Source organism: Dama dama, chromosome 17 (genome assembly GCF_033118175.1).
Source record: "Dama dama isolate Ldn47 chromosome 17, ASM3311817v1, whole genome shotgun sequence".
Taxonomy (NCBI): domain Eukaryota; kingdom Metazoa; phylum Chordata; class Mammalia; order Artiodactyla; family Cervidae; genus Dama; species Dama dama.
The window spans coordinates 32,603,116-32,628,370 of NC_083697.1; the positions used below are offsets into that span (position 1 = coordinate 32,603,116).

Consider the following 25,255-nt stretch of genomic DNA (forward strand, 5'->3'; position numbering starts at 1 on the left):
TGGAACTTCTTACTAACCCTCTGGTGTTTGAACATCAGCACATAGTCAGTTACGTCAATTTTTAGAGGATATTTTTGGAAATAAACATTTAAACAAAATTATATTTTATAATTAATCAAAATCTAACAAGTATATGCTAATATTTCTCTTCTGTTGTTATGTAACATGCATAGCAGAGTAATGATGAACCTATCAACTTCTAATTTCTTTTTTTCTCTAGTTCACACAATTTTCTTTCATTGTCAAGTTTCTAAAAAGAAGAAATATAAGCCCAGTTAATATCTCTGTTGGGTCATGTTGCATTCCTGAAGATATTTATTTTAAAAGGAAGACTCTAATCTACTTTCTCAGCCAGTCACTTCTACAACAACAACAACGTGGTGGTTAAGCAATAAACAACCATTTAAATTGGGTCCCATTTATTGTAACCAGCAGGGATTAGTGACAGGCCCTTAACAAGCCTCTAATTAAAAGTATAAATGCTACTAATTATGTCTTTAAAACAGAGCTGTCATCTATTAAAGTGTTATTAGAAGCAAGCTCTAGCAGCAGTTATCGTGAAACTGTGACAAAGTATTATGAGGACTGATATTACTCAGTGAGCTCATATAGGAATGGCAATCCATTTCAAAATTAGCTATTCAAAATTTCTGAATCTATATTATGTGTGTGTGTGCTCATTCTTAAGGAAAAAAGCTTAAAGATAAAAACTGATTTCTGGAAATTATACTGTGTTTCTAATGAAGTTAAATATAAACTACTTGATAGAAAAATCAAGCTACCTTGCACCTAAGAAGAATTTAGATAGTGGATGGTCTAGGTTAACAATGTCTGGAGGGGTTTCATTCTCAAACCAGATCTGCCTCAAGAGTTCTTTGCTGTCCCAAGGTAATCCCTATCTATTCAGAGCAGTTCAAATCTGCTTGAAGTACACTAAATACTCCTAGACCCACTAGGAATCTCTCAACATTTATGACCAGCTCAAATCCAAGGCAGAGCATAGTGATTATAACCATAATAGCTTAGATGTACATGCAAACAACAGATGATCAGTTTTCATTAACAACCAAAAAAATGATTTACCAACATAGAACCTCACTGAAATTTAAAATATATTTGGAGCACCTCTAAACAAATGAAACCTGCAAACAAACATGGACAGACATGAGAGCTCAACCACAAAGAAGGCTGAGGGTTGAAGTTTTGATGCTTTCAAACTGTGGTGCTGGAGAAGACTCCTCAGAGTCCCTTGGACAGTAAGGAGAACAAACCAGTCAATCTTCTAAAGAAAATCAGTCCTGAATATTCACTGGAAGGATTGATGCTAAAGCTGAAGTTCTAATACTCTGGCCACCTGATGTGAAGAGCTGAATCACTGGAAAAAACCCTGATGCTGGGAAAGACTGAGGGCAGGAGGAGATGGGGGCGACAGGGTGAGATTGTTGGATGGCATCACTGACTCAATGGACATGAGTTTGAGCAAGCTCTGGGAGACAGTGAAGGACAGGGAAGCCTAGCATGCTGAAGTCCATGGGGTCGCAAAGAGTACGACACAGTGACTAAACAACAACAAAACAAACTTAAAATTTTCATGGCAATTCTTTCTGGTAACACACACATCAACAAGCTGTTTTACTGGGCCAAAAACAACATATACTGGTACTTTACAAAACCACCTGCATAGTGATTACACAATGTATAAAATTGTGTAAAACTGAGACCAGAATTTTAAAGTTTCTTTTTTTTAAAGTATAATATATGCAACTTACTAAAATAAAAAGACTAAAAATAATATCAAACTTTGAGAAATAGAGGCATACTAATGCTATTGCATTTAGCATGGCCTTCCCTTATGCTTAAAAACTGCTTTAAGAAGTCAGTGTTTCTAACAATGAAAAATCAGAAAGAAAAGTTAAGAAAATAATCCTTTTCACCACTGCAACAAAAAGAATAAGATACTTAGGGAAAAACCTACCCAGCAACAAAAAACCTGTATGCAGAAAACTGTACAAAACTGATAAAAGAAATCAAAGCTGACACAAACAGATGGAAAAATATACCACGTTTTTGGAAGAATCAATATTATCAAAATGACTAACAACCCAAAGGAATCTACAGATTCAATGCAATCCCTATCAAACTACCAATGGTATTTTTCACAGAACTAGAACAAAATATTTCACAATTTGCATGGAAACACAAAAGACCCTGAATAGTCAGAGCAGTCTTGAGAAAGAAAAATGGAACTGGAGGAATCCACCTTCCTGACTTCAGACTATACTGCAAAACTACAGTCATTAAGACTGAACAGTAGTGGCACAAAAACAGCAATACAGACCAATGGAACAAGACAGAAAGCCCAGAGATAAACCCATACACATATGGGTACCCTATTTTTGACAAAGGAGGCAAGAATATACAATAGAGAAAAGACAACCTCTTCAATAAGTGGTGCTGGGAAAACTGGACAGCAAATGAATGAAACTAGAGCAGTTTATAACACCATACACAAAAATAAACTCAAAATGGATTAAAGACTTAAATTTAAGGCCAGAAACTATAAAGCTCTTAGAGGAAAACATAAGCAATACACTCTTTGACATACATCACAGCAAGATCCTCTTTGAGTCACTTCATAGAGTAATGGAAAGTTAAAACAAATTTTTTTAAGTCAGTGTTTTTCTTAAATTGACTGAACTAAAATCATATACAAATATTTCTGCTACAAAATATTCCTGAAATATCTTCCAAAGAATCCCCTCTCCCTTGGATACAAACCATACATAACGGGATGGCTATTATATAATCCATGCTTTGAGGTCTTCTCCAGAGTATATTTACATGGACACTTAAGAAATAAATGCTCCTCATGAAGGTGAACTCAGAAAACATAGTACGTATTCCGACTGCACTACTGCGGCCAACTGCCATGTCAGTGGGTTTGTCAGTAGGTCAGACAAACATATTTTCTGGATATAACAGAAAACAATGTATACACTGAAAAAGGTAAGGTCTCCTGTGACAATGAAGATGAATGACTCAGTGACAATTTGAGAATCCTATAGCCAAAGTAATAAACAATACAGGGACAGCAGGGATGAGCAGCGCTCTTCTTTAACTCTACTCTGACAGAATGGAAGAGCAAACGGGAAATGTATGAACAGAATGACTACAGTCATTTTAAACAATCACATGAAAAAAAGTTAATGGAAAGAAAAACAAAGAAAATTTTTTAAAAAAGGTCTAATCTACAAAATGGAAACATAAATTAATAAAAACATACTGACAGGTAGGGTGTAAAACTGAAGATGTTCCCAGCAGAAAAGCTCTTGAGGAAAACCTCACCATTTTTGGCTATTTCTGCTATGACGTTAGCTACTTTGGCTGTGCAGGAGGACTGTGGAATCAACAGGCTTGCAAACACTTGAAGTATTCCACTTCCTTGGATTTTTTCACTTGTTTCCATATCTGAAAGAGATACACACAAACAGCTTCAGTGAACATCTTCAACACTAACACTGACAATTACATCTACAGTAAATTCTTTAAGAATTGTTACCATCTATAGTAGAAATTATTTATTTGTATTAAAATGTGTGTATTTATATAAAATTATCTTCAGGTCCACAAGCCACTTTTATCATCGGTTTTTCCCTATGTGAAACACTTTTTAATACAATCTCTTGTAAACCTACAGTCAGATTACAAAGGAATCCTTTCTGAATATACCATTTGCATACCACACTTACTTTTCAATGTTATTTCCAATCCTGTCTATTCAGAGTAGGAATGCTTTATTTTCTACTTCCCTCCTGAGTTTCCTAATATTGTGTTATTATATACATATAAATTCTATGACTTCCAATAATGCTACAGCAATTAAAAGTGGCAATTACATGTGCAAAAAACTCACCTCATATCATTTTATATGAAGTGACAGAAGAGACTATTCAGTTCCATTTGATTACTGTGTTTCTCACATAACTTACTCAAACCACTAATGAAAAATGGAAGTAGTTTAGGCAGCAATAAGGCCATGGTATTCAGAATTCTGGGCTTCCCTGGTGGCTCGGCTGGTAAAGAATCCACCTGCAATGCGGGAGCTGGGTTCAATCCCTGGGTTGGGAAGATTCCCTGGAGAAGGGAAAGGCTACCCACTCCAGTATTCCGGCCTGGAGAATTCCATGGACTATATACAGTCCGTGGGGTTGCAAATAGTCGGACACGACTGAACAACTTTCACTTTCATTCAGAATTCTATATGGTTATATAGAAATTCAAGAGGCCCACTTCTTTTCTTTGTTTTCCATCTTTGTGAAACTGCAAATGAAAAGCCTTTGCATGAAGCCAAGCCACTTCATGTAAAAAAGTTTGACCTATTAAAAACCAGTAACTGGATGATGTACACCTGGAATGATGATGGCAATAAAAGCTCAAGGAAACAAAATCTAAAATTACTATTTGACTCTGAACAGTGAAGAGAAATGCCATGTGTTTAAAAACAGGACGCTATCAGGCTCATTAAAACATTCTATTTAGGGGGCAATCCCAAGATGATGGAAGAATAGGATAGGGAAACCATTCTCTCCCCCCAAAATACATCAAAAGATCACCTGCATGTGGAGCAACTTTCACAAAACAACTTCTGAATGCTGGCGGAGGACCAGAAAGGCAAACCAATCTCTTAAAAATGAAGGATCTGATGACTGGCTTGATTGCTCTCTTCCCTTTGGACTCTCCATTTTCTCCCCCTGGTCACCTCTATTTCCCTCCTCTCTTCTTGATATAACTGTGAATCTCTTTGGGTGTTCCTGGCTCCGGAAAGTCATTTCACCATTAACCTAGGGGTTTTGCCTTCTGTGCTGTATGAAGGGAAAACTCTTGATGTTACCATAAGAGGGGGACCAAAACCGAGAGACAGGAGGCTCAACTCCAGAACTTTGGACCACCACAGAACTCCTGACACTAGGGAACATTAACAGACGAAAGCCCACCCAAAAGCCTCCCATACCCACCCTGAGACCAAGCTCCACCCAAGAGCCAGCAAACTCCCATGCAAGACACCCCACGCCAGTCTTCCAGCAAAATAGGAACACAACTCTGAACATTAAAAGACAGGCCATCCAAAGCTATATCAAACTCACAGACACCCCAAAACATTCTATTTGAATGTTGTTTCTATGTGTAGCTCCTCAATATCTTTTATGGCCTTTGAATACACATATAAATAAAAGAACTCTAAAATGTAGCCCTCATCTTGGGTTCTGGTCAAAAAGCTACACAGCAATGTTCTGTGCAACCCATGACTACCCAGGATTCTGGGCTAGAGAGCTTTAATACTCTCAACGTCATCAGGAGAAGCTAGAATTAACGGCTAAATCAATAGAAAATTACATGGAAAAACTTGTAAAAATTGAAAATTGTAAAAAAAATTCCATGGATTTATTATCTTAAAAACATTCCTTTGCAAATACTGTAGTTATGTGTATGTTTATCTATCCAGTACAAAAGATCAAGTAATCTAGATTACTTAATGTTGAAACTCCATCCATGCATTTCCTTTTCCTACCATAGGCCTAGTACACTTTAAAGCAGCTAATACCATTTTGGTTTCTTACATTTTATGTTCTATAATAAACAGGATTATTTTGGAGATACTTTAAAACAACGTTTTTTATTAGGTGAAGAAACAGAGGTCCAGAAAGATGAAGTAAACTTGTCTAAAGTCACCAATCATATTAATCATAGAGCACAAGGAGCAAATTCAGTCTCAACTACACTAACAATTCAACATGTGTGTCATCTGGCATCCACTGGTGCCATTCTTTATAACAGAAAACGTACTTAAGCATAAATAAATAAAATTTGTCTTTTTGTATGCTATTATTCACTCATTTCTCACAATTCAGATTATTACAAACGTAGAGTTTGCATGACACAATATAAACACAGCAGCTGTCCTTTCTTTCAGCAAGCCCATTTACAAAATACAATGTGCCTTTTCACTTTTGTTTCTGGGATTAAAAAATAAGTTTTTATGGTACCACCTGAAAATCTGACACCAAATTTCCATTAATTTATTTTTTTAAAGAAGTCAAAAGAAAAACTCAATTTGCCACGTTAAAATTCTTCCTTTTCTGACCGTTGCTACCAAAAGATGTACAACCTTAGAACACTGGGTCAGACTGCCCCAGGGGTCATGTCCCACCATCTGCTGGTGCTGGGATGACAGCAAGAATCTGGCATAAGGCATGAATCATGATTAGATGTGAAGCTGAGGCATTTGTGTGTGTGGAGGCGAGGAGTTAACTGCAAATCACCCATGCATGTCTCATTTTAACTATAACTAAAAGAATGGCTTAACATCAGAGCTGATGTCAGGAGCAAGGGGAATAAAAGAAAACAATACAAAACTCTTGCACTCCGATGAATTTCCATGGATACAATCCAAAGTATTGGAAGGGTAGTTGTAATACAATGAATTAAGATTTGGGAATAGTACCTTTTTCAATACTATTGTCAGAGAAAATATAATCTGGTTTTTCATATAAATCTGATTTACCATTTAGAAAAACTGAAAAGGAGTTCTATTTACTTGCTAGCATGTGGATTTCTATGTAGGTCTAGAATTTAAATGAAACAGCTGGGAATTATCTTCTTTCATCTGGCATGAAAACAGAGTCAAATACAGCTTATTGTTAAAATGTCACTATCCAATAAATAATTACAAAGTTTCAGTCTCATTCCATATATGCTTTCTACACTGGCATTCTACTCCATATTACAGTGTGTATCTGTGAACTAAACATTTTCTCTGATATCTGTGAACACCCCTGAAATGATTTTAAGAGAGTGAGTGTGGTGTACGCAGGTCTAAATGAATGGCTGATTGACTGCTTGCAAAAACAAAAAAAGCCGTGATCAGGAATTCTAAAAAAAAAAAAAAGGCACACTTTTCATTATCTTTACCCAGACCACTACTGACACTGTAAATGAACGCCTTTTAAATGTTTGCAGGAATCAATCCAACTTCCCCACTTCACATTTAGGTGCAGCCATAACAATGTTTGAGTATGTCTACAAATTACAGGCAGCTGGCTGTCCTTGAATTTTGAAGGACCCAGACATGAAGGGCAACTGCTTCTCTAAGACTGTATCTGTGGGAGCCACAGCCATCAGAGCACCCTTGCAGCTGTGCAGGCTCTCATTCTGGTCTCTGCAGTCCTATGTTCATACTCCACCTGACCTCCCGATGGCAAAAGCGCAGCTTCATTATGAAACTGCCAGAGTCAGAAAGAAAAAGAAAAAGAAAACAACCAGGCAATAGGGTCAGAGAAGCTTGAAAGAAAAGTAAATCAAGAAGCCGGGCTACAATGCTATAGGGAGAGGAGAAGTTAAAGCACAACTCAGAATTTCTCAAGGCAAATAACCAGCAGAAGGCAGGGAACAGGTGGAATGGGAAGGACTCATAATTGAAGATATGGCTGGAGAAAGGCTAAAGTTCCCAACGAAGCTGTCAAGTAAATACATTAAAATAATTGGCATTATAATTATATATCAAGAGGGGTTTTCAGGTATGCTACTATCATAAACTGAATTTATGATGTTACATTAGCATCTGCTTTCATGAGGATAAATTAATGAAAAGCATTTGATAACCAATTTACAGTAAACTCCAAGCTGGAAAAGCAAAAATAATGACTGTTATTACTATGACTCTAATAGATTAAAAATGTACTTGGATTAGATTTATAGTATTGTTTACTTCTAGTTATAAGAACAATAGGAAACAGTCAGTTTCACTTACATGTCCAAGGATTCTTGTGACTAATTGTGAAGAGAGACTCGGATTTGGGATTGACAGCAAGGACCAGGAACATGACTCAAGGGCTATGTTTATCCTTGTCTCTGGGGAACTATTTATTTCTCAAGGGATAAACTTTTAGAATAAGGTATAACAAGAGACCTGGCCCTGTGCCTGAGAAATCTGATTCAAATCCAAGGCTTCATTTACTACTACACAGACAAGTCCCAAATCCTCTCTCCCTTCATCCAACTAAAACAAAGCATGTGCGCTTGGATATGGAATAAATGCCTCAAGTTCAAAATTCCTCAAATCAATTCTCTTTCGTTTCCTTTTGTTTTATTCTCCATAGCAGTTCATGGCAGGGAACCCAGCTAAGCCAGAAACCCAAGAAGGATTATAAATTTTTCTCGTTTAATAAATGCCTTTCGACCACCCACGTTAACCACAGTGTAAGTTCCATAGATCCCATCTGATTAGCATCTCCAGCATCTATTCTTTACTTGTTAAATTCATGTGACTTCCAGTTCTCAATTCTGACCTTTATTAAATGCAACAGCCTCCTCAAGAGTCTCCCTAACTCTAGCCTCCCTCCATCTGTCATCTACACTGACTGCAGAATAAGCTTCTGGAAATACAAATTTTATGTCACTCCCCTACTTTAAATCTTTAAATGATCGTCTGTAACTTTTAAAGCACATCCATGATATTTTCCAACCATATCTCCTGATACTCCTCCACTGATATACTATATTCTTGCCACACTAAATTACTTACAGAGATCCAAATTAACCATTTCTTTTCATATCTTCTTACTGCTTCCGTCTCTGAAACACCACTCACCCCACCACTTTAACTAATTCCTACACAGAGGTACAGTGTCCTCATTTAAAGGTACCTGACTGAAAGCTATTCGATCTTTTAAAGACACTATCATAAAAACTCATTTCTTAAAATAGCTAAGTGACATAGGTACGGTAGATTGCTTTCTTCATACCACAAATAAGGTCATATGACTATACTGGAAAAGCTACAACAAACCAGTTTTTCTGATACCTAATCCAGCGCTCTTCCTACCAGAAATGTTAATTTAGAAGATATATAGTACTAACACCTTGACCAGATTCACCAAGTTATTACGTGATAAATATTTTTATTTAACATATTTTGCAGAAGTAAGAATTAAAGTACAACAATTGAGTGAGAAAGGGATGTACAGTATTTTGAGACAGATAAACTGACTCAGTGATTGAAGGAGAGAAAGGGAACTGCATATAGAGAAATTGAAACAGATTTAAAATAGATTTAAAACATAAGAAGAGTATGCTGGGTATAAGACGATTAAAGGGCCTGACAAATGAGAAATTAGTGTTTCTGAAAGAAAATGGAAGTACATGGTGGGGAGGAGTTACAAAATGCTCTTTCTTTCACTGATGAGAACTTTTTTCTCCCTAACATGGATTTTAAGCAAATAAAAGGAATATGAAATGCAGGAGAGAAAAGGATGGATATAGTCATGAAAAGAAAGAGGGTAGAACAAAGACCTATTCGCACAATGACTCACCAACAGAGGTTTTACTAAAAGATTAAGTTGGGAGAGTCATTTTATAAAATTACAATAAATGATTTTTGACAGTCTTGCAGTCATTTCAATTCCAGAGATAATGTAAGCTGTGGGAGGTGGAGAAGTTATGTGTTTGGAAATCATCACTAGAATAAGTAGGGAGATCTGCTTTAGCTATTTTCTTTAAAGTTATCACTAACTAGGTCAAAAGTAGTTGCTAAAAACTGAGTTACACAGTTAAAAAAATGAAAGATATTTACTGAGAAAGTATATACCAAGACGGACAATACTAATGAATGTGGTAAAAGCAGAGTATGTAACAGGAACTGTTCAACTGCAATTTCAGAGTGATTACTGAAAATATGGTCCCTAAATAAAGTAAATGTGGATTTCCTCACTTCATACTAAGAGAATAAGGATACTGTACAGTGAAACTCAGTGAAGGAATATTTTTCGTAGAAGATCCATTTCCATCCTCTTGTGAAATACCCTGGGGAACAAAACCTAAAGAGGTTGGCATCTGTACATCACAGGGCAGAGTCTTCACGGATGGGATCAGTGACCTTACAAAAAGAGACCCCAGAGAGGTGCCTTGCTTTTTCCACCATGTGAGGTTCTAGTGAAGACAGCCATCTATGAAACAGGAAACAGGCCCTCACCAAAATCTTCTGATGTCTTGGTCTTGGACTTACCAGTCACCACAACTGTGAGAGATACCACCACGTCTAGGCTATTTTGCTACAGTGACCCAAGTGGACTAAGACACAGAGCATCAGAGTCCTTTCATAGTGTGACCCCATTCCCTTTCCAATGATCATCTCTAGCCCCTTCCCTGAATGCATCCTTTTTGCTAGTTTCACCAAACTTCTTTCAGTTTCTGGTTGAACCAGGTTTCTTCTCTGTGAAATTGTACATGTGGCTTCCACTGCTTGGGATGTTCTTCCCACAGTCCGTGTGCCCTCGCATTACCTAGGTAAATACACTGTATTTTCAAAATCCAGCACTCCCTGTTCCTGCTTAATCAAATTCACCTCTCTTTCCCAATATTCACACACAATGCTGTCATTGTTTCCAAGTTGTTAGAGCCTATTGGTAGCTGAAGACTTGGAGTAGGTGAGATTACCCACAGATGATGTATATTCACTGAATCCCTACTATATTGGGAATATAAGCTGGAGGACACAAACCATACCCTCAGTGAGCTGTCTAGTGAGAGAGAGAGAGAGAAACGTAAATAAATTATCACAATTCAATGTGATTGATACCACCGTGGAAGTTACATATAATGTATGAAAGTGAAAGTGAGGTCGCTCAGTCATGTCCGACTCTTTGTGACCCCATGGACAGTAGCCTGCACCAGGCTCCTCCATCCATGGGATTTTCTAGGCATGAGTACTGGAATGTATAAGGGGTAGCAATCACAGCTCCATGAAGACCATGGAAACTTCCATAAATAAGGTTAACATTTAAGCTGTGTTTTGAAGCCAATAAAGCATGTTCTCAGCAGAAAAAGGGAAAAAATATATTCTACAAAGAAGGAATATGAAAAATCATTACCAGTTAAGGCTGCCTGCTGCTGCTGCCAAGTCGCTTCAGTCGTGTCTGACTCTGTGCGACCCCATAGACGGCAGCCCACCAGGCTCCTCTGTCCCTGGGATTCTCCAGGCAAGAACACTGGAGTGGGTTGCCAATTGCCTCCTCCAACCAGCTAAGGCTAATTACCCTAAATTTTAATAGCATCATTCTGTACCCCTGGGTGATTTTTTTTCTTTCTGCCAGCTGCTAGAGGCTACCAAAATTGAGAAATAGGAAAGGTAGACAGGTGATACTATCAAAGGTTTTGGAAAAGGCAGGTAAAAGGAGAAAAATAAGAGAATATACCAATGCAACACCTATTTATCCATCAGAACCTAGGTGAAATCTTTATCTCTGTGACACTTTGAAAGACTCTTATAACTATGAATTGAGTCCAATTCTCTGAACACTTTGTAATCAACTCTATATAATGTGTTCAGTTCAGTTCAGTCCTTCAGTCATGTCCGACTCTTTGCCACCCCATGAATCCAAGCACACCAGGCCTCCCTGTCCATCACCAACTCCCAGAGTTTACTCAAACTCATGTCCATCGAGTCGGTGATGCCATCCAGCCATCTCATCCTCTGTCATCCCCTTCTCCTCCTGCCCCCAATCCTTCCCAGCATCAGGGTCTTTTCCAATGAGTCAACTCTTCGCATGTGGTGGCGAAAGTATTGGAGTTTCAGCTTCAGCATCAGTCCTTCCAATGAACACCCAGGACTGATCTTCTTTAGGATGGACTGGTTGGATCTCCTTGCAGTCCAAAGAACTCTCAGGAGTCTCCAACACCACAGTTCAAAAGCATCAATTCTTCTGCGCTCAGCTTTCTTCACAGTCCAACTCTCACATCCATACATGACCACTAGAAAAACCACAGCCTTGACTAGACGGACCTTTGTTGGCAAAGTCATGTCTCTGCTTTTTAATATGCTATCTAGGTTGGTCATAACTTTCCTTCCAAGGAGCAAGCGTCTTTTAATTTCATGGCTGCAATCACCATCCGCAGTGATTTTGCAGCCCCCAAAAATAAAGTCTGACACTGTTTCCCCATCTATTTCCCATGAAGTGATGGGACCAGATGCCATGATCTACACTATATTAAAACTTATCTATTACTTGCCTATCCAATCTCTCCAGAGCAAGGTACCAACTAATGCATGGTGGGACCCAATTAAAGCTAGCTGAATAGAACTGTCCAGTCTGTAAGGAGTATATATTGAATAAAAAAAGACATACACATTAATATACACTGAAATAAGTTCAACTAAAGGGATGTATTTCAACGTACATTAGTCAAACTTATTTAATGTGTATTTTTATATGCCTTTTTTATTCAGTTATAAACTCCTTAAAGTTTGACTAAAGGGATGTATCTGGGCTTCCCTAGTGTTCAGTAGTAAAAAATCCTCCTGCCAACGCTAGAGTGTGAGTTCAATCTCTGGGTGAGGATCCCTTGGAGGGAAAAATGACAACCCACTCCAGTATTCCTGCCTGGAGAATCCCCATGGACAAAGGAGCATAGTGGGCTACAGTCCATGGGGTTGCAAAAGTGTTGGACACTATTTAGCAACTAAGCAACAAAAAAGGGAAGTATAAGCTGTCACAGAACACTAAAGATGGAGTAGTTTTTATTAATGTTATAATTGATAACTTAATGTTTAAGTTGAGTATTTATTAATGTTGTAGAAGTTCTAATTACTTTTAACAGAAAAGAGATTGAGCTTATAAAGAGACTGTCTTAAATTTTACGAATTCTCTCATGAAGAACAGAAATTTTTTTTCGTAGAATCACCAATCACTAGCTCATGCAGAGACTAAACTTTTCACTTGGCATTAAGCTAATCAGGTCTTGGATTACATTTTTTCAAAAGCAAACATATGCAAAAATGTTCTTTAAACCTTCAGAAATCATTTTAGAAAATTACCTTGCCTTTATCTCATCCCTCCCACATGCACACATCAGAAAGAAAAGGTGATCAATCCATAACTAAGTTATTATGAGCAAAATCAAAACATTCTGTTTGCTTCTTTAGTACAAGGAGGAGAAAAGATGTCTCACACTGAAATATGGGAAGAGAAAATTACTAGCATCTAAATGAACTCACCCCAGAGAACACTGTGTGCTGAAACCTAGAATTTAAATCCAGATGTCTCTTAAAAAAAAAAAAAAAAAACCCACTACTTGGCCTTTTGGAGTTTCATTTTGGGGTTTATCACAACGAATACTGAAAAGCAGGTCACGAAATCAACCTCAGTAAAAATCAACTATAGATTCCTTTGTGGAAAACTCTAATGTTAATGGCATCATTCCTCACTAGCAGTTATCCCAACACACAACTATTATGCCACACAATCCTCATGTTGATACATCAGTAGAACAGAGTCCACTCATGATGGTTACTTTCTTATGTCAATTTGATTGAGCCATGGTACCTGCGTATTCAGTTAAAAATTACTCTGGATGTTTTCGTAAGGGTGTTTTTACATAGCATTAACATTAAAATCTGTACACAGTGAGCCAAGCATTGCACCCCATAATACAGGTAGATCTCATTTTATCAGTTCAGGGTTTGAAGAGAACAAGGGACTGACCACCCTGACCTCTTTCCCACAATGCCCTGGTGTAAAAGGAATTCGGCCAACAGAATAACTCATTTGCAGGGTCACGAAATTTCACATACCATTCTCTTCTACTGCTCCAACAGCCTTGTATAATGAGAGTCAAAAAAAAAAAAACAAAAACCACCTAAACGTGTGTTAGCTTTCTGAAATCCCAAGAAATTACCCAATGCATTATTGGCTTTTTAACTGGTGATAAAACAGCACAAATATCCAAGTGAATGTATCTGACAACAAAAGACACTGAATACTAGTAATCCCTACTAAAAAAAAAAAAAAAAAAAGAATTAGAGAATATTCTCTACATTACACCGTCCATTATATGAATACTACCTAGAATATTATATCTAAAATATATCTTACTAAAAACATGAAATATTCACATTTTCTCAGTTATTAACGATGATTTTTGAGGAAAGAGGTTGTGTATATTTTTCTCTATTTGCCATTTTTCCTTTATTTTTGAAATACAGTTGATTTACAACATTATATTAGTTTCAGGTGTATAATACCTAAAATGTTTATAGATTATAACATTTCTATAGTTAAATATAGTTATAACAGCATTCTATGTGTTATAGATTATAACATATAAATCAATGTTTATAGATTACACTCCATTTAAAGTTATTATAAAACAATGGCTACACTTCCCTGTGCTGTACAATATATCATATAAATAGAAACCTGTGTCTCTTAACCCCACACTCCTATTGTGTGCCTCTTCCCCTCACTCTCCTCACAGGTAACCTACTAGTCGTCTGTTTCTGTTTTGTTATATTTATTCATTTTATTTTTTTAGATTCCACATACAAGTGATAACAGGGTATTTGTCTTTCTATGTGTGACTTACTTCACTAAGCATAATACTCTTTAGGTTCATCAACGTTGTTGTAAAGGCAGGATTTCATTCTTTTTATAGCTGAGAATATTCTATTGTGCACGTGTGTGTGTGTGTACACACAGACATGCCACTTCTTTATCCATCCATCTAACAATGGGCACTCAAACTGCTTCATATCTAGGCTACTGTAGATAATGCTGCCTTGAAAATTGGGGGTGCATGTATCTTTTGATCCAGTGTCTTCTTCAGATATACACCCAGCAGTGGAATTGCTGGACACTATGGCTGGGGAAGGGGGAGTTAGCTCGAATGGCACAGCACTCACTTTGCATGTGAAGGGCAGCAGGATCGAGGCCTGCATTCTCTAGTTTTTGACTTCCCAGGTGGCTCAGTGGTAAAGAATCTGACTGCCAAGCAGGAGATGTGGGTTTGACCCCTGGGTTGGGAAGACCCTCTAGAGAAGGAAAGGGCAATCCACTTCAGTATTTTTGCCTGGGAAATCCCATGGACAGAGAAGCCTGGTGGGCTATAGTCCATGGGGTCACAAAGACTGTAACACAACTTAATGACTGAGTAACAACCATGGTGATTCTATTTTGAGTTTATTGAGGAACCTCCATACCTTTTTCAATAGCAGCTACACAAATTTACAATCCTACCAACAGTGTACTAGGATTCCCTTTTCTCCACATCCCAGCCAGCACTGGTTATTTGTATACTTTTTGAAGATAGCCATTTTAACAGGTATGAGTTGATATCTCATGGTTTTGATTTGTATTTCTCTATTAGTGATGCTAAGCACTTTTTCAGGTGCCTTTTAGCTAGATGTATATCCTCTTTGCAAAAATGTCTGTTCTGGACTTCCGCTCATTTTAAAATTCAGTTCAATGCCGTCGCTCAGTCGTGTCCAACTCTTTGTGACCCCGTGAACTGCCACAAGCCAGGCTTCCCTGTCCATCACCAAGTCCCGGAGCTTGCTCAAACTCATGTCCATTAAAAGATGCTTGCTCCTTGAAAGAAAAGTTGTGACAAACCTAGACAACATATTAAAAAACAGAGACATTACTTTGCCAACAAAGATCCATCTAGTCAAAGCAATGGTTTATCCAGTAGTCATGTAAGGGTGTGAGAGTTAGACCATAAAGAAAGCTGAGTGCCGAAGAATTGGTGCTTTTGAACTGTGGTGCTGGAGAAGGCTCTTGAGAGGCCCTTGGACGGCAAGGAGATCAAATCAGTCAAAGGAATGGTTTAGATCAAACCTAAAGGAAATCAGTCCTGAATATTCATTGGAAGGACTGATGCTGAAGCTGAAGTTCCAATACTTTGGCCACCTGGTGCGAAGAACTGACTCATTAGAAAAGACCCTGAGGATAGGAAAGACCAAATGCAGGAGTAGAAGGGAACAACAGAGGATGAAATGGTTGAATGGCATCACTGACTCGATTAAAAAAAATTTTTTTTTAAAGAAAAACATATTGAGTTAAATGGGTTGTTTATATATGTTGGATATTAACCCCTATCACTCATATCATTTACAAACATTTTCTCCCATTAGGTAGGTCATCTTTTCATTTTGCTGACGGCTTCCTTTACTGTGTAAAACTTTTAAAAGTAAATTAGGTCCCATTTGCTTATTTTTGTTTTCATTTTTAAGCCTTAGGAAACAGAGCCAAAGTTCTTGCTACAATTTATATTGTGATTTGTTATAAGACAGTAAAATGACCACAAACCACACACAGTTAAGAATATGGCATATAATATTACTGGCCTCAGTATTCTTCATCGAGATCTTATTGTACAGCAAATAGAAGATAATACAGTAGCTTGTGCATGTGTGCTAAGCAGCCTCAGTCGTGTCTTGACTCTGCAATCCCATGGACTGTAGCCCACCAGGCTCCTCTGTCCAGGCAAGAATACTGGAGTAGGGTGCCATGCTGTTCTCCAGGGGATCTTCCCCACCCAGGAGTCGAACCCGCATTGTTTATGTCCCCTGCATTGCCAGGCGGGTTCTCTACCACCAGCGCCATCTGGGAAACCCAATAGAGTAGCTTACTTCCAGTTAAAGAAATTTAGCTCTTATTTAGCATACATCTCTTCAACTCTTTTTCAATGTGTTTCTAAAAAGTATTTTTTAATTTGGGATCTTTTCCCCCTTCCTGGTTATTACTCCCTTATTTTGAGTATTTCAAGCAATGTGTTAATCATTTACTCTCTATTTTGTCTTTAATGTTAAAATTTTTCCTATTTCAACAATCTTTGCAGTTGGTTATTAATATTCACATACATTCTTAACTCAAAAAATGGAAAAAGCAGTAAACAAATGAGTAACAATAAAAAGTGAAAATAACTTCACTTTTGTTTATTTACTTAGTATAAATATATTCCCATGGTATGGCATCTCTTCTGGTTTTAACATAATAGATAAACTATAGATTCGTATGGATTTAGATTCATATAAAATCAAACCTTCAAAAGGAGAATAATTTACTACAGTTACCTACTTTTCTGGCTAGTTTTCTTTTTTTCCCCCTAACCCAAATGTTAGAAACTTTAAAAATTATCTTTAATGTCAAGGATTAAAATATTTTTAAATTTATAAAATAATTTATATCCATAATTCATTAAATCTTGAGATACCAAAATTCACATATTATAAATGTCTAAGAGGAATCTATGTAAATTATTATATAAAACTACATGCAGAACTATATATCTATGTAAAACTATTAAAGGTAGAAGACTAATAAGCAATCATGGTCACATTTTCAGAGTTGAGTAATATATACAAACTAAAAAAAATGAATATCTCAATTTACAACTACTGACATAACTGAAAGGCTGATATACTATGACCTTATAATGGCAACCAAACAATTATCTGGTAGCAAAATTAATGCTCTACTGACTGTAATTTTGAAACTTAGAGGGCTATAAATTACTAAATTGAGAAATTTCCTATATTGTTTATTGGACTATTTAATAACCATGGATTCTAAAATATATAATAATTAATTTTATTAATTCTTTAGGTACTAATTCTCATTAAGTAAATGTCTGTCCCTGAATATACAAAGAAAGATATAAATTATACTGAACCTCATTATTCTACTAAATGACAATGACTCAGAGATTGTAAAACTACACTGTACTTTTCATTAAGAAAAACTTCCTCTACAAATGAAACGTTGTCCAGGATTGACCACATGCTGGTTCACAAGGCAAGCCTTGATAAATTTAAGAAAATGGAAATCATATTGGGACTTCCCTGGCAGTCCAGTGGTTTAAGACCTTGCCTTCCAATGGAGAGGGTGAAGATTTGATCCCTGGTGGGGGAGCTAAGATCCCACAGGCCTCAGGGCCAAGAACCAAAAAGTAAAACAAAAGCAACATTGTAACAAATTCAATACAGATTCTTACCCAAAAAAACACAAAATCATATGAAGCATCTTTTCTGATCACAATGCTATGAGATTAGAAATACACTATAAGGAAAAAAAATATTAAAAAAAATCACAAACACGTGGAGGCTAAACAATTTGCAACTAAACAACCAATAGATCACTGAAGAAATCAAAAATACCTGGAGACAAAAGAAAATGAAAGCACAACAATCCAAAAACCTATGGGATGCAGCAAAAACAGTTCTAAGAAGGAACTTTATAGCAACACAAATATACCTCAGAAAACAAGAAAAAATCTCAAACCACCTAACTTGCACCTGAACCAACTAGAGAAAGAAGAACAAACACGACCTCAGGTTAGTAGAAGAGAAGAAATCATACAGATCACGACAAAAATAAATGAAGTAAAGAAAAAGAAAATAATAGCAAAGATTAATGAAACTAAAAGCTGGTTCTTTAAAAAGACAAACAAAACTGATAAGCCTTTATAGCCATGCTTGTCAAGAAAAAAACAGAGATGACTCAAACCAATAAAATTAGAAATGAAGAAGGAGAAGTTAAAACTGACACCACAGAAATACAAAGGATCATGAGGCACTAGAACAAGTAACTGTATGTTAACAAAAGGGACAACCTGGAAGAAATGGACAAATTCTTAGAAAAGTACAGTCTCCCAAGACCAAAATAGCAAGAAAAAGAAATTATGAACAGACCAATTAGAAGCATTGAAATTGAAACCGTGATTAAAAACCTCCCAACAAACAAAAGTCCAGGACCTGATAGCTTCAGAAATGAAGCCTATCAAAAATCTAAAGAGCTAACATCAATCCTTCTGAAATTGTTCCAAAAAATTGCAGAAGAAGAAAAACTCCCAGCCTCATACTATGAGGCCACCATCACCCTGATACCAAAAACATACCACAAAAAAGAAAATTACAGGCCAGAATCACTGATGAACACAGACACAAAAATCCACAATAAAACACAATCCAAATTCAACAATATGTTAAAAGGATTACACACACATGATCAAGTGGGATTTACCCCAGGGATGTAAGCATTATTCAATATCCACAATTAAGTGTGATACGCAAAATCAACGAATTGAAGAATAAAAACCATATGATCATCTCAATACAAATAAACATATTTATAAAACAGATACTGCCTCCCAGACTAAGAGAACAAACTTATGGTGAGGGGAAGGGATAGTTAGGGTGTTTGAAATCAACATGTACACACTGCTACCTTAAAACAGATAACTAACAGCGACCAACTCTGTTCAATGTCATGAATGAGAGAGGAGGTTGGGAAAGAATGGATACATGTATATGTATGGCGGTGTCTCCTTGCTGTCCACTGGAAACTACCACAATATTATTGACTATACTAAAATATAAAAGTTTAAAAAAAGAAAAAAAGAAAAACTTCCTCTAGTATTAATGCTCTCAACAAATAATTTCATTATACACAAACTATAAAATAATAAAAATAAAAATATTTACTATTCTTAAAACTAATTGATTAGGCTAAGGAGTTATGGTTTAAAGGCACCCACTCTTGACTTTTTAAAGAAAATCATTCTTTAATAAAGACTATCTTCTTAACAAGAAATTACATATTAAGTCATTATATTGAATGGTGAAGCATCAGAAGGGCTGCCACTAATATCAGAAACTAAAATAAGATACTACTCATACCATTGTTATTTAGTATTTTGCCGGCAATTCAAGCCAATCCAGTTCCAGTAAGTCAGCAATAGTCACAAGGGAAAAAGGAAACAAAAATAACACTTTGCTGTATGTTCTGACTGCAAAACCCAAGAGAGCTAGCTAAAAAATCATTTTAACTAACAAGTGAGTTCCAAAGGTAGTTGAATACAAATAAAGATATAAAAATCAATATATTAATACCTTTCAAACTGATCTCCAACAAAAACCACCTGGAAGTTATAATGGGAGAAATTCATTTCCAAAAACAACCCAAAAATGTCAAATACATAGGAATGAAGCAGGAGGCAGATGGCCCTGCCCCAGGGTAAAGCAGTTGGAAATTAATTCCCTATTGACCAAAACTCCAAGATGAAGATGGAGACTAGCAGAACAGTTAAGGGAGAAGCCTGGGCCCTGCCCACACCACATATACCTCATTCCCAAAGTCGGAGACCTTCCTGATCACACATGCCCAGAGAAGCTCCCTGGAGGTGAAAGAGGGGCGATATTAACTAATGCCAGGCTATCCACATGCCTCTGCAGTAGGATCCATCTTGACTAAGAGATGCGCTTGCACACATGGAAGGATCCTGAGATGCACCAAACACGGACTGTGAGCCAGGCAAATCAAATGACTGGCCAAAGGAAAACCAGAGGAAATGCCTCATATAAGTGATTTAAACCGCCACAAGGGTACAACTCAGGGACTGTCCCTCTGAGTCTGCCCGTGTGTCTATCCATACATACTGGACTCTTTTTCCTCTTAATGAACACTTTATTTGCTTCACTGCTTTCCATCTTTGTGGAAATTCTTTTCTGCAGAGCTGAAGGGACAGGGCCCTTGTCACTGACTACTAGTCTAGTGGCCAGGATCTGGTGCTTTCACCACCATAACTGTCTCAGTCTCTGGCTGGGAACCCAAGCCCTGCTCCAAGCCATCGCAGGCCGAGACCATCCAAGATCAGGAATAGTACTTTAAATAAGATACATATAGAAAGCATGTGAACCAAATTGTATAATCATAATGAGACATAAAAAAGAGAAAAGTTGAATAAAAAGTATAACTATGCTTTTAGAATAACAAAATGTTAGTATTTTACTGAGTATGGTAGATCTTTTTCAGTGTATATTGGCACACAGCATCATTTCAAATCACGTTTGTCATGTATTTTACTGTTAAGAACGTAAGAAGTTTTTTCATATTTAGCAAACCTAAGAAGCAAAAATGGTATCATTTGTTAATTAGCTAGTGTAAGAAAACCCAAATCCTCTGTCAATGCTTTAATCACAAACTATAAATACCAATAGAGGCTTATCTCCTTCTTGAGATTATACATAATGGAGCTTTCTTTGCCCCTTATGAAGTACAATGCTTAAAAACATAACAGATAGCAAACAGCACCCAATATCATGTTGTTATCTTCTGTTACTAATCTTGTGGCCTGTGAAAGATTTCAAGATGATCTTTCTCGTTATTTCAATCAGATTCAAGTCTTTCTGTGACCCCGTTTCTATGAGCTCCTGAATATGAATATATTTGATTAAAATCTCTACTTCCTGCTTCTAACATATACCTTAGACCTATATGCTATCACTTCCTTAGACTCTATCCTTAGGATAATGAACTCAAGGTTCACTATTTTAAATGGCCTCTTTTAAAAATGTCCTCTCCTCCGCTGAATAACCCAATTACATTTTATTGGCGACAATGATAATGATATTGTCTCTAAGCTGCATTTCCATCATACCATACTGGCTGGTTCAACTCTTAAACCTTAACTCTTAAACCATAATTCGAGAAATGATGGTAGTGGTGGCCATCTAAACTTGAACTTTCCTACACAGTCTAAAAAGATTTTGTATAAAATCAACACAAAAGATCAGATAAAAAAGCTCCAAAAAAAATATTTATAAATATTTTATAAAATTTAAGAAATGAGATTCAATATGTAATCACTAATTTTAAAACTTTTAATGAGACATTTTACTTTGGAGGAACTACTAAGTCTTTAAAAAAAAAAAACAAAACAGTATGTATTTTATACTTACAGGACTCCTAGCTCAGACTAGCCTCATTTCAAATGCTCAACAGCCATGACAGAGAATGGATACTGTATTGAACAACACAAGTTTAGAAGATTCCTCTGGAGGGCTAACGAGTATAGTATTCCCTGTGTTCTTCCATGCTTAAGGCGAATTTTCCTATTGCCTTGATACTTACTGAGCACTTTGGCTCAACATCAAATCCTTATTTCTTGAGTTTTCTGAAAATACTGCTCTAATATTGAATTATTCTGCATATTGTTGTTGAAGAGTCTGATGCCAATCTAATTTTCTTTTCTTTTTAAATAACCTAATCTTTTAGCACCGAGGCCTGGAGGATTTCTTTTTTGTATTTAGTTTTACCTTTAAAGTATCAAAGTTTTGCTAAACTTCCTCAAGATCAGTTTTCACAAGCACATGGTGGGCACTTTCAACACACAGATTCTGGTTTTCTACTTCAGAAAAGTTCATACTTTATTAAATATCAGTTCCATTTCAATGTTTTGTTTTTCTCCTGAAGGATTCCAATTGCAGGTATGTTAGATCTTTTTGCCTACTTTTTATATTAGTCCTTTTCTCTCTGATCCTTTATTTTGTCTTCATTTGACCCATTTTCCTCAATGTGCTTCATTAAATTTTCAGTCATCTCTATGCCTCCTTGGAACCCTGTAACTTACTCTTAATTTTTAAAATGATTCTTTTTCTTCATCTTCTAGTCAACTTTTACGTCATATCTTCCTAGTATTTATCCACTCTGGTTCCAAGTTTCTCTCAATTTCTTATTCATACATTCTTTTTCCTTTTCATATCTATAAAGGCTTAAGGATATTTAATATGGGTCATGGTGTTCTGTTACTGGTAGCTGCTTCATGGTTGGTTTAGGAGAAAAAAAATTAATAGCTAAAATGTTTTGATTCTCATTTTCTGCTTTTTCCTTGTAGTACCTATGTACATACATAACCTGCAATTTCCTACTCAGTGTGTGAAAAGTGAAAGTATTGGTCTCTCTGTGACCCCAGGGGCTGTAGCGTGCCAGGCTCTTCAGTGTTAGTTTTTCTTTAGCTAGCAATAAAAGTTGATTACAGTAAGAGTAAAGATTTAGGATCAATTCTCAGGTTTTTTAGTTCGAAAGCTCCTTCTTCTGAAATTATACCAAAAAGAGTTATTAGTGTGTCTTCTAACAGCATGATTTTCTTACTTCTACAGGACACTTAAATTTCCCCATCTTGTGTCCTTCTTTCCCTTCATCACCAAGCCTACAAGGGAGAACAATTTCATCCTCAGAAGAGGCACTCTCCTGATTTGCTGCCTAGGGTCTTGTGTACCCTAGGAGACAAAATTCTCCTTTTGATTTCCCAATAGCCAATGGTCTAACTGAATCTAAGCCCAAATCTTAGGATTTTCCCACCAAGGTAAGATTTTTCTAAAAACAATTTTAATTGTAAATTATCACCCCCAGGGCTCCTAATTCAACCCCTCTTGTCTTTTCCATGTAGTCTCTGCAGTCTTCATGAACTCTCTCTAAAATGGGAGCTGAAGCTGAGTAGGCCAGATATAGGTATTTATTTCTCTCTCTCCTAGTAATTTCAAGTTCTTAGTTTTCTCCAACACAGGTTATGAATATTTTATTTTATCAAATCTTTTGTGTTGATTTTATACAAAATCTTTTTAGACTGTGTAGGAAAATTCAAATTTAGATGGCCACCACTACTATGGGAATATCAGATCACCTTGCCTGCATCCTGAGAAATCTGTATGCAGGTCAAGAAGCTACAGTTAGAACTGGACATGAAACAATGGACTGGTTCAAATTTGAAAAAGGAGTACATCAAGGCTGTATATTGTCAAACCTGCTTATATAACTTATACACAGAGTACATCATGTGAAATGCCAGACTGGATGAAGCATAAGCTGGAATCAAGATTGCTGTGAGAAATATCAATAACCTCAGATATACAGATGACCCCACCCTTATGGCGGAAAGGTAAGAGGAACTAAAGAGCCTCTTTATGAAGGTGAAAGAGAGTGAAAAAGCTGGCTTAAAATTCAAGATTAAAAAAATAAAGATCATGGCATCTGGTCCCATCACTTCATACTCCATAGCAAACAGATGGGGAAAAAAATGGAAAAAGTGACTTTATTTTCCTGGGCTCCAAAATCACTGTGAACGGTGACTGCAGCCATGAAATTAAAAGACCTTTGCTCCGTGGAAGAAAAGTTATAACAAACCTAGACAGCATATTAAAAGCAGAGCTATCACCTTACCAACGAAAGTCCATATAGTCAAAGCTATGGTTTTTCCAGTAGTCAAGTATGGATGTGACAACTGGATCATAAAGAAGGCTGAGTGCTGAAGAATTGATGCTTTTGAAATGTGGTGTTAGAGAAGACTCTTGAAAGCCTCTTGGACTGCAAGGAGATCAAACCAGTCAAGGTTAAAGGAAATCAATCCTGAATATTCACTGGAAGGACTGATGTTGAAGCTCCAATACTCTGGCTAACTGATGCAAAGAGCCGACACATTAGAAAAGATCCTGATGCTGGGAAAGATTTAAGGCAGGAGGAGAAGGGGACGACAGAGGACGAGATGGTTGGATGGCATCACTGACTCAACAGACATGAATCTGAGCAAGCTCCAGGAGATGGCGAAGTGGACAGAGAAGCCTGGCATGCTGCAGTTCATGGGGTCACAAACAGTTGGACACAGCTTAGCAACTGAACAACCACTAGCAGTAGTAGTAGTGTGGTGTTAGTTGCTCAGTCGTGTCCGACTCTTTGCGATCCCACAGACTGTAGCCCGCCAGGCTCCTCTGTCCATGGGATTCTCCAGGCAAGAATACTGGAGTGGACTGCCATTCCCTTCTCCAGAGGGTCTTTCTGACCCAGGAATTAAACCCAGGTAACCTGCATTGCAAGCAGATTCTTTACCGTCTAAGCTACAGGGAAGATCCAGGAGATCTTAATTCATCAAGAACTCTCAGTGTCTTTTTAGTTGACCACGGTCTCTAGTTCAGTCTCTTCTACTCTTCAAATACTGTATTTATTTAATAAAAACTGAACCCTTGGTAATTTATGATTAGCACCAGCCATAAGCCCTCATGAATGATGGACATGATAATTAAAAGAGCCACATAATACAAAAGTATGTAAAGGAGGAGACCAACATAATTCAGCTTGCAAAAAGGACATATCGCTCTGTGGTACATTTGATACCTTAGAGTAAAAAAGTGATATCTAGATATTACTATGAAAGAATTAAGTAAAATAAACTTTCATTTCTACTAAAATGGCAGCAATCTTTCATGATCAGTAACTGCAGATTTAATAAGGCTATTGAAAAACAGTTGATAATAAATTTCAAAGTCCTTAACTTAGGAAATAATTTTGATACATGACAATGAGTCTGTTCAAAAAAATTAAAGGCATAAAGCAGACTAAAAGTAAATGACAATAGAAAATTACTGTTAGAGAAGATTTATGATCTACTCAAGCAGCTTCTGTACATTATTTGATATGCTTAGGATTATAGCCTAATAGGGAACCAAAAATCAACATAATGAATAAAATAAAGAATAAGAACTAAGAAATAACCCAAGAATTCAATAGGGAGATGAATATTATGAAGTTATGAATATGGAACTAGATACTAAATATTTCCTTCTTTAAAAACAAGTAAACTGATGTTCTTTCAT

The 25,255-nt window shown here is 36.7% G+C and overlaps 1 protein-coding gene across 5 annotated transcripts in view; it reads right to left on the reverse strand.

Moving 5' to 3' along the window:
• The window catches only part of RAP1GDS1 (Rap1 GTPase-GDP dissociation stimulator 1), a 155,678-nt gene that overhangs the window by 81,791 nt on the left and 48,632 nt on the right, over positions 1-25,255 (reverse strand). For 4 of the 5 annotated variants that reach the window (XM_061164365.1, XM_061164366.1, XM_061164367.1 and 1 more), the window contains exon 3: positions 3,346-3,468. In XM_061164365.1, coding sequence (XP_061020348.1) covers positions 3,346-3,468 — 123 coding nt within the window. Of the gene's footprint in view, positions 1-3,287; positions 3,307-3,345; positions 3,469-25,255 lie in introns of those variants that run through there. The other variant, XM_061164368.1, reaches the window with a different exon arrangement.